Below are 10,787 nucleotides of genomic sequence, written 5' to 3'. Positions count from 1 at the left end.
ACCAGCTGGGGCTCCCAGATCTGATCATCACCATGGAGCTAGAGAGAGACAGAGAGGACTGACAGTTCTGTGGTCATCATGGCTTTAACACCTACTGTAGACCCACCCCAGAGAGAGAACAAGTGAGGAAAAAGTCTCTTCTTTCTCACACCCCTAAGCACATACATTGGGAGATGCGCTGTGTTACTACTACTACCCTTGTTACCCACACCTACCAGCCACCACACACACAGCCAAACCAGAGGACCAGTGCTGATGTTGCCATCATCTCTACTCCCAAGGACTCTCACAGGCCATGCCATGCCAGCTGGCAGAACAAACCTATTGTGCTAATGCTGACAAATAGTAGAAGAATGCCAGAGCAAGCTAGGATTAGTGATTCTTGACAACATACCATAATACTCCAGCTCATTACAGAAAGAAATAACCAACAGCAGAGTAAAATACAAAGAAAGAAAGAAAGAATGTTGGATTGTTTTATTCATGATGATGAAAATGTATCGGCACCACAGACCAGCAGAAGCAGCAAAATGGCATCCAATTAACACCACCAATCTTTCCCCTCTCTACACCAATTACCAATTGATTTTCCTTTTTATCGCTAAAATGACAGTAACACAACAACTAGCCCTGTCTGTACCCTCCTCCCCCTCCTCACCACCTCCACTAAATGGATTCTCATGTTTTGCTATAGGGTATATACACGTAACGAAAACCGCAACCAGCAACCCCCTCCCCTCTCCCTCTATGATATTCTAAACTAAACAACATTACAAACATTGCCCTCCACGGGCGCTGCTGGTTTACGGCCTAAGATGTAAAGCAAAATGTATCAAAATACAGGGAGCCAAAGAGCCTGAAAGGTGTAAGAATTGAATGGGGTCGGCAATATCATATGTTCTCAACGGCAAGGGATGGGACGGGATGGGTAATGATGGGTGGAAAGCAGAAAACTGGGGGAGGCTCATTATGCTCGATGCTCAATGGGGAATTATTATGCAGCTGGTGAAATGCTGTGGAGGCTGGTGTTTTTGCAAATTTGGGACCTAAAGCAAAAGACTGGCTGGCAGAGGAAAGGGGAGCCCTATGTACCAACCGAAAGCTTCTCAAGAACTGGATACGGCATAGTGTCTCACTGAGTAGCGCAGGACATGCAAGGTAGGGCAGATCATCTCCTTCACTCTCGCCCCATTTTTGTATATCTTGAATGTAGGGACTATCCGCACGTTCTCTGCCTTTGCCACCGTTGGGCTATCTTCAACATTTACCTGTTGAGGGGTTGCAATGTGGCCTGTCTGTTAGTGACTTGCAAAAAGTTGTAACTGATTGAGTGATACATCAAGTAGCTTTACCTTCAGAAAATTCATTGAGGGGCATTCGCTGCAAAGAGAGTCCACCGCAGGTGTAATTTGTATGCATTGTTGATTCACCGACGACATGAAGTAGACAACAGATACCCCTGAAAATGAAACGACAGGCAAGCAAAACTGTAATGCAGGCAAATCTAGTACACTATATAAACCTATCCAGATGCATCAGTAATAATTTTATAGTTTTATACACAAACAATGTGGCAGTTCTCGTTCTTCATGATAATGCACAGATACACACAAGAACTGACCTACGGATATCGGAACTGTAACAGAAACAAGTATTATTTGAGAAAAACTCACCAGGCGAACGAGTGGCAGCATATAGTTGCTCTACACTGGTTACCATTTCAACCTCTCCTCCAAACTTCATGTTTGATACATCCTCACCACGAGTTGTCTTCAAGGCAACTTGAGCATGGAACAATGCTTCAGCAACCTCAGTATCGGCAGGAAGCTCTTTCCGGAGCGCCTCATAATCCCGCACACAATCAGCCCAACGATCGAGCTAATAAAAATGGAAGAGGTCAACAAAACAGCAAGCGGAATGGGATGTCAAGAACATGAGAATGCCCGGTCGCTTACCTTGGAATAGGACATTGCTCGCCTTAAGAGAGCCTTTGTGTAAGTAGGCTGTATTCTCAACGCCTCATTACAGTCATCAACGGCTTTCTCCCAACGGTCTAGCTTCCACCAGCAAGCTGCTCGGTTGCAGTGGAGCACTGGATTTGAAGGATCGTACTTGAGGCCTTCACCATAGGCTATAGAAGCATCAGAAAACTTGGCAGCCTTGAAGAGTTCGTTCCCTTGGGCTCGAGCTCTTGCAACTAGCCTCACATTATTTAGAATCATCCCAACTTCTGCATTCCCAGGATCGATAAGTCTGGCATTCTCAGCTGCTGCAACAGCGGCATCAAACCTGCAGAAATGAATCCCAACTTCAGCGATGATCTGCTTTTGCTGCAGTCTAGAGAATCAAGCATTGTTACAGGGTTGGACGATCGTACGTACCTTCCCAATGCCATGTCAACCTGGGCTCGCACAATATGTACATAAGATTCAACTAACATGCCCGAGAGTTTGGCCGCCGTCCACGATAGTAATGACTTGTCTAATTTCAGCAAGCTTGTAAGAGTCGAATCAGCCTCCTCTAGCTTGTGGAGCCGGAGAAGTGCTTCTGATCTCAAGGCACGAAGCTGGTTGAAAAAGAAACCAGTATAAATTCTACCAAGAATCTACAATGTAAAACTGATTCCATTTTCCAACACTTGAAAGAAAGAAAGCACAAGCGAGGGATGAGCAATTTACCAACTGAGACGAGTCGGCTCCGGCCGCAATTGCAGCATCCGCTTCCCTCAGCGCGCTCTTCCAATCTCCAATTTTCCTGGCATCTGTGCTTCTTCCTAGATGCATCTCCACATCCTGCAGCTTCTCCCAGTCTGCAGGGTCGGACTCGTGAAGATGCCTGGCTTGTGTGAAGTGCCTCCTCGCCTTTTCAATCATTCCCAGCCTGAAACAATGGAAATAACACTGATTTCAGCAACAAAACAAGCATGCAGCACATCTGAATAATAACACTGAATTGCTCTCAGGTCAGGACAGCGCCCCGCTTGAACAGAATTAGGATTAAAATTCATGGTTCGTCAGCATTGTGTGGTCTGAATTCAGTGTACCTAAAGACAATGGCATCAAGCAAGCTTACAAAATAATACAGCTAAGCAACACCTTTCATTCAGCACTGTGTGATGGGAAACGCCCAATTAATGTGATAATTCTGTCACCAAAATTCCTTTTTTTTCAAATTGGAGAGGGATGATCAAACAGACCACACGGACCAGTAACAATCCCCAATCAAATCGGGCAGCGCAAACAAAAAGAAAGAGGAACAACGCAACAATCATGTTGCTTTCATCTTCAGGTTGGACTTTGTTAACGGGAAAAGCTGGCAAGCACAGCCAAGAAAGCAACAGCAACATGCAGGCGTGAAAACGTGAACACTTGAGAGCAATGGAATCAAGTAGGGATCTGCACATCGAACTGGAATCTAATGCGTTCTGCCGCAGAGCGGCGCAATGCCGGTTACAGTGACCCAAAGATACGAGCACAAGAACCTCACCGGAGGTAGAGACCAGCGAGGCGGCTGTGGGCGCGACCGCTGGCCGGGTCGAGCCGCACGGCCTCCTCGGAGTCGCGGAGCGCATCGGCGAGCCGGCCGAGGCCGATGAGAGCGGCGGCACGATTTCCGCGGCACGCGGCGCTTTCGGGGCAGAGAGACACCGCACGGTCGTAGTACCGCAGCGCCTCCCCGTGCCTCCCCTTCTTGTACCACTCGTTGCCTAAGCGAGTCATCTCCTGGAGGCTTCCGCCGCTCGGTGGCGCCACCGGGGAGCTTGCCGGAGATCGCATTGAGTGTCCGAGAAAGGACGGCGCATCAATGCTGCTTCTCGCGGGGACCATGCCGGCACCGCGCATGATGCTCCCGTGGCCATAGTGGCCGGTGCCGGATCCGAGCACGTCCGGGCGGGAGCGCGGCGGGGGCGGCGCGGCCGCCGCCCCCGGAACGTGCCCAGATGGGCAGATGTTACCGGCGGGGAGCGCATTGGTCATCGGCGAGCTCGCCGTGCTCCCACGGTCCCCTCCGCCTCCCCCGCTCCCTCCGCTGCTGCTGCCGCCGGAGAAAATCAGCGGGCCAGATCCGGACCGCCGGTGCCCCGGAAGCCGCGGCGGGTGGCTCTCCACCGCCAGCTCACCGGAGTGGCTCCTCCCACCTGCCACTCCCGCCGCCCCAACATTTGACTGCGCTGGCGACTTGGCCGACCCGGAAGAGGAGGAGGAGGAGGTCGTCATGCTGGCCCGCGCCCGCAGCGGCGACACCGGGGACCCAAGATCCGCGAACACGTTAGCCTTGGAGTCCGGCTTGTCCCGCACGGCGCCGCCGTCGAGCGCCATCGCCGCCGCGGGGAGGCGTAACCGGTCGGCCTCCGACATGGCTGGATCTCACCGCAAAATCTCACCAATGCCGCCACCTGCACCCCGCAACTCCTCCTCCTCCCCTGACCAAACAAGCAGGCATAGAAGGAAGCACGCAACACGGGAAGAGCTCGTCCTTGCGCGCGCGCGCGGCGGGGGTGGTTGCGCAGTACTGCTCGGCAAGAACCCTGAGCAATAAATTATGGAGGAAAAGCGCGTGTGGGTTTCTCGTGAGGCGGGGAAATGGAGAGAGATGGCGAGCACCGACCGGAGAAAGAGGGGAGAAGAAGGAAGGAAGGAAGAAGAAAGGGGAGAGGACTGGGCGTCAGGGGAAGAAATAGACTCTGCGCACACCGACACAGGGGTGACCCCGAGACGCTTCGAGTATCTCAGGGGGCAAAATACAAAAATCTCTATCCTTTCTTCTTCTATGGGGCTGTTTGGGTTTCTGCCTGGAGGATGGTTTTGCGGTTTGGTGCCATAGAGTTTTGGGATTCTGTCTTCTTGGACCTTGTGGGTTTTTGGAGGGTTAGAGAGTTATCGAGATTTCTTTGAACTACTTTGATTTATAGAGATATTTGGAGTTATAGCGATTTTTTTTTGAATTTCTTAGAAACACTTTGATTTACAGAAAATCAGTCAAAATAAAATCTACCTTTTTGCAGAGAAAAAAATTTGCGGGTGAGTTATAGCAATTTTACAACTATTTTAGTTTCAAGAGGCAATACAATCTAGACATAAGATGTGTTTTGACTGGTACCATCTAAGTGATGTAAATAACATATATTGTTAGTGGATTTAGAAACGAACTTGGCTTTTATGATATATTTTTGTTCTACGGCGGGGTTACCTTCCTTTTAACTATAATTTTAGATAGAACGTCACTATACTTTGCATAAGGTAAATATTGATGATGCGGTGACAACATTTCAACAACAGAATTGAACATTATCTATCAGATTTATAATATATAAGGATAGTATTTTTTAGTGGCATACAAGATACATACATCGTCAAGTCTAATGTAATTTATGATATAAAAGTTATCATATATTCTCGTATTTAATAACGCAATACCTTCGGATATCCCAAATCCTCGGTGTCCCAAAAATGGTTGAGCATCTGAATATAAATTAATGTTTCTAGATATACATTGTTTAAGAATGGGTTTAAATATCCAAACCATGTGTTCTAATATTTGTGTATCCAACTAGATTACTAAACAAACACTGAAATATTTAAGATATTTGGTGTATTGCCATATTTTATTTTATTTTTATCACACAGTGTGCATGATGCATTTCTCTTGTGGTGACTAATTGTTGCAATGGTCTACAAAATATATCTGCCATGTAATGACCAATGGCTAAATGAATAGAGGAAAACACAACTACTACCAAGAAACTATACCAAGCCAAAAGAGCTAATTAGGATGCATTGGCCTCCAAAATGACCGTGACACCCATTTGTAATAAGTTGGATGAAAAATGAATCTTAATTAGTTGTACAATTGCAATTCCTTATATAACACTACGAGAAGGGAGAATGTCATTTTGGCACAAGTCATATGACCGGTATTTTAATGTCAAATTTAGATGAGCTCTTATCGGGCCAAATAATTGCAGCCATGTTGTATAGCATAATGGACATTTTCTTTACCGGCTCGATGTATTGACTTACCATGAACTCGCATGTGCTATTTACTCGCACATTTTGTGGAAACTTAGTACATCAACCCCCTCCCCCCCCCCACACACACACTCACACACACCTCATTCGGTACAATATTATATGTCAAAGGATAACTTTGACTAGAGATACTTAGCTCAAAATAACTTCTATAAACAAGGTGAATGTATATGCCAAACTGCTCGGTTTCTCTAGGTATTGTGTATTGCTCTTAAATGATGCTCATATGTGTAGGAAAATGGCCCGATGGTCCAGGGTGGCGTCCCTTCTCCTAGATTATGAGTGTAGTTCTGATAAATGTTAGGTTATTTGGTTATGATACAACTATATTATTTTGACAAAGAAGTTTAAACTACCAAAACCGAGTTATTCCTAGGAGTGTTGTATTGTTGCAATCATGAGCATTCTTACATAGGCCGGGTTTGTGGAAAGCATGATCAGGTGAAGCAAGTGGTTGGAGACCATAGTGATGCAGTTACTTGCTACTTTTTCATGGTGTGTTCATAGGTGACTAGGTGACGGTAGCTCTATTTAGCACTTTTTTTCTTGTTTTACATATGTTAGCATGAGGGCCTTTTCCTTTATTTTTAAGACTTTGTAATAAACGTATTTGTAGGTTGTGCACTCCTTCTCATTGTAGAGGCCAAGGGAACAATAACAAATTCAAACTAGACACCAATAGTCAATTGTATATCTCGGTCGTGGATAAATTTTGTAATCTACTTTTTTTGTATTTGTACAAAGAGAAGATGTCTCTTCAACTTCAATATTATTATTTTTAGACTAAAGTCTTCAATGAGAATAAAGTACAAGCTCTACTCGGTTGATATAAAAATAGAGCTCTTAAGACACTACAATTTGATGGACAAAGTATTTTGGAGTTTCTCCGTTCCACTTACTCATTCTCAGTGCAAGACAAACAAATAAGATAAAGAAGTGGCGTCCACTAGGATAAATTTCCGGTAAATTTCTGTGAACTAAGTTTCAAAAGGTTGAACAACTTTTGTTTCAACGCTATCTACACACACTAAACATGTTCAAGAATAGCTAGACATACTATTGGTTATTACAAGACAAGTGACCTACTTTATGGAGGTTTTTATTCCTACTCTACCCAACAATGAGCTCACCATCTTGTGTCCAATATTGTGACTACAAGAAGGTGGCAAGGAATGTTAGTACATATCGGATCAAGCAAAATGACATTTACAAAAATCACAACTTCTGCCAAAATAACAGGCCGCATATTTGTATACTCAAGTAATAAGTGTGACCCGGGTCGGAGCTGCCATTGATGATTATAATTTACTCGTTGGACATTCTAAGAACATTGAAGTGGTACTATGGAAAACAAGAATGAGTCGGACAATAATCCTCTCAAAATTGTACTAGTCGGGATTAAGTTGCCATCACTAGCAGATGCTTAGAAAAGTAGCCAAAAATAAGAAGACGGAGATGAAAACCAGCAAAAGCCTACCTTACACATCTTATTTTCTAGTTAGGAAGAAAAAGGTGGCATGAGGTAAATAGGCACACCTTGGAAATGCAAGGTTGGCTCAGCACAGTCAGTCTCGCGTAGCATGTGGCTGTAGGATCAAAAGTATGTCTGGAGGGGGTGATTAGACTACTTGACCAAATAAAACTTATCATTTTCCCAATTTTAGTTGTAGGAAAGTTTTAGCAATTCAACCAAGTCAAGTATGCCCTACACATGCAAGTCTAAGAGTTGAGCAGCGGAAAGTAAAGACTTTGCATATGAATGTAAAGAAGGGATCGGAGAACTCAAACGCAATGAAGACACGATGATTTTTGTCGTGGTTCCATAGGTGGTGCTATCGTACATCCACGTTGATGGAGACTTCAACCCACAGAGAGTAATGGTTGTGCGAGTTGACGGAGGGCTCCACCCATGAAGGGTCCATGAAGAAGCAACCTTGTCTATTCCATCATGGCTTACGCCCACGAAGGAATAGCCTCACTCGGGTAGATCTTCACAAAGTAGGTGATCTCCTTGCCTTACAAACTCCTTGGTTCAACTCCACAATCTCTTAGAGGCTCCCAAGTGACACCTAACCAATCTAGGAGACTCCACTCTCCAAAAGGTAATAAATGGTGTTGTTGATAATAAACTCCTTGCTCTTGTGCTTCAAATGATAGTCTCCCCAACACTGAATCACTCTCTCACCAATTTGGCTTTGGTAGAAGAGGGGGTTGAATTAAAAGCAACTTGGGAAGGCTAGAAATCAAGGTTCAAATGGTCGGATTGGAATAGCTTGATCTCAACACATGAGTAAATGGTTCTCTCGGAAAATGAGTAGTGGAAGTAGTGTTTCGTTCTGATGACTGTCTTAGAGATTAAGTGGGGTGGAGGGGTATATATATACCCTTCACCCAAAGATCCAACCATTAAAAGTCATTGACCCAACTCGGTAAAACCGGACTGAAATCTCGGTGAGACAAATTAGTGTAAAAGATTCAAACATTGGAAGTCTTGGTGAGACCGATCAGAACATCTTAGTGCAACTGCAGTGCAATGGCTAGGACAGACCTCATTTCGGTAGTCCCAGTCATTTCGTCTCATTAATTCTAAAATGAAGCAACTTCACAACACAAACTTGGTCACTCCATCTCAGTGAGACCGAGATCCATGTCCGTAGAACCGAAATGCTAGGGTTTGGCTTAGGCAATGTATGTGATCAACTTGGTGAGTCCGGGATAGAGATTTTTGGTGGGACCGAGATGATACTTTAGGGTTTTGGACGCATGTGATGTGGAGAAGTGTTTGAGGATTTTTGGAGCAATATCACTAAGCACTTGAGCAATTGAGTCATGATCAAAACCTCATCCCCTTTTAAATAGTATTGGCTTTCCTATGGACTCAATGTGATCTTGGATCACTTAACCAAAAATGTAGATTCTTGGAGCTTTGCCAATCCTTGTCCTTAGCATTTTGAGGGGTCCACAATCACTAGTCCTTGCCATGCGAATCATTGATCTTCTCTGAAATCTATTATCAATGAGCATTAGATCAATGACTTATATGTTGTTATTAATTACCAAAACCACCCGGGGATTAGTTCCACTTTCAATCCCCCCTTCTTGGTAATTGATGACAACATATAGATCAAACCTTTGACAAATGATATAATCAAAGAAATACATCGTCGCTCAAAATGATATGATAAGCAAGCCCCCCCTAAATTTGTGTTTGAATATAAATGCACAATCGATTAGGATCATGGGTCACTCTTCCATGTCACATACATCTTGGTGGTGTGCTCAAAATGATATGATTGCAATGTAATAATAACTCATCACCAACCAAATAAGTGAATGATCATACAAAGAGCATGTGGATAGATATTTAAGCAAGCATAGCATCAAAGTACGATATGACCAAGCACAAAGTAACATTGTCTCATACAAGCATCAAACAAAAGTATCTGAAAGTAGCATGAAATCCAAGAAACCAAACAATAAAAAGCAAGAGTAATCTCTCTCGAAGCCTAATGATCTATACTAATTCTCCCCCTTTGGCAACAAGTACCAAAAAGTTTGAAGAAGCAGAGCTAATCATCGTTCTAGGCTCGATCTCTGGTAGTTCTGTAACGCCCTCGGTGCGGCTATATCTCCCACGTGTCGAAGCACGACTTAGAGGCATAACCGCATTGAAAGCAATGTCGCAAGTGAGGTAATCTTCACACAACCCATGTAATACATAAGGGAAAGAGATACATAGTTGGCTTACAATCGCCACTTCACACAAATACATGAATAAAGCATTACATCATCCAAATACAATCAGGGCCCGACTACAGAGCCAAAATAAAAGAAGACTACCCCAAATGCTACACAGATCCCCGATCGACCCCAACTGGGCTCCACTACTGATCAACTAGAACGAAACAACACAAAGGGCAAAATCTTCATCGAGCTCCTCCTTGATCTTGGTTGCGTCATCTGCATGGACTCAACGGCACCTACAAACTGGTGTTGGAAGTATCTGTGAGCCACGGGGACTCAGCAATCTCGCACCCTCGCGATCAAGACTATTTAAGCTTATGGGTAAGGTAAAGGTATGAGGTGGAGCTGCAGCAAGCGACTAGCATATATGGTGGCTAACATACGCAAATGAGAGCGAGAAGAGAAGGCAAAGCACGGTCGATAAAAGTATGATCAAGAAGTGATCCTAAAACAACCTACGTCAAGCATAACTCCAACACCGTGTTCACTTCCCGAACCCCGCCGAGAAGAGACCATCACGGTTACACACGCGGTTGATGTATTTTAATTAGGATCAACTTCAGGTTTTCTACAACCAGACATTAACAAATTCCCATCTGCCCATAACCGCGGGCACGGCTTTCGAAAGTTCAAATCCCTGCAGGGGTGTCCCAACTTAGCCCATCACAACCTCTCACGGTCAACGAAGGATATTCCTTCTAGCGGGAAGACTCGATCAGACTCGGAATCCCGGTTACAAGACATTTCGGCAATGGTAAAACAAGACCAGCAAAGCCACCCAGATGTGCCGACAAATCCCGATAGGAGCTGCACATATCTCGTTCTCAGGGCACACCGGATGAGCCAGACATCGGGAGGGCCAGCCCAGAGTTGCCCCTGGTAGCTCCGGACATCGCTCAGGTGGACCAACACTCAGAGGAGCACTGGCCCGGGGGGGTTAAAATAAAGATGACCCTTGGGCTGGCCTAACCCAAGGGAAAGAAAAGGCTAGGTGGCGAATGGTAAAACCAATGT

The 10,787-nt window shown here is 44.9% G+C and overlaps 1 protein-coding gene across 1 annotated transcript; it reads right to left on the bottom strand.

Moving 5' to 3' along the window:
- Positions 1 to 454: 454 nt before the first annotated feature.
- Positions 455 to 4,657, bottom strand: LOC125544173 (TPR repeat-containing thioredoxin TTL1). Its single transcript, XM_048707762.2, has 7 exons — positions 3,487 to 4,657; positions 2,679 to 2,880; positions 2,382 to 2,566; positions 1,956 to 2,289; positions 1,674 to 1,878; positions 1,353 to 1,459; positions 455 to 1,268 (listed from the first exon to the last, which is right to left on the bottom strand). The coding sequence occupies exons 1-7, from the start codon at positions 4,356 to 4,358 to the stop codon at positions 1,107 to 1,109; spliced, it is 2,067 nt and encodes a 688-aa protein (XP_048563719.2). The 5' UTR covers positions 4,359 to 4,657; the 3' UTR covers positions 455 to 1,106.
- Positions 4,658 to 10,787: the final 6,130 nt, after the last annotated feature.

This window comes from Triticum urartu, chromosome 3A, assembly GCF_056163025.1.
Source record: "Triticum urartu cultivar PI428250 chromosome 3A, HENAU_Tu73, whole genome shotgun sequence".
In the NCBI taxonomy this organism is placed as follows: domain Eukaryota; kingdom Viridiplantae; phylum Streptophyta; class Magnoliopsida; order Poales; family Poaceae; genus Triticum; species Triticum urartu.
This window is presented reverse-complemented; position numbering and strand designations above follow the sequence as displayed.

Coding starts and splice junctions, on each gene's coding strand:
- LOC125544173 (XM_048707762.2), bottom strand. CDS start 4,358: ATGTCGGAGGCCGACCGGTTACGCCTCCCCGCGGCGGCGATGGCGCTC. Junction 2,567..2,678: donor GAGCCGACTCGTCTCAGTTG/GTAAATTGCTCA, acceptor TTTTTCAACCAG/CTTCGTGCCTTGAGATCAGA. Junction 2,290..2,381: donor GTTGACATGGCATTGGGAAG/GTACGTACGATC, acceptor TCATTTCTGCAG/GTTTGATGCCGCTGTTGCAG.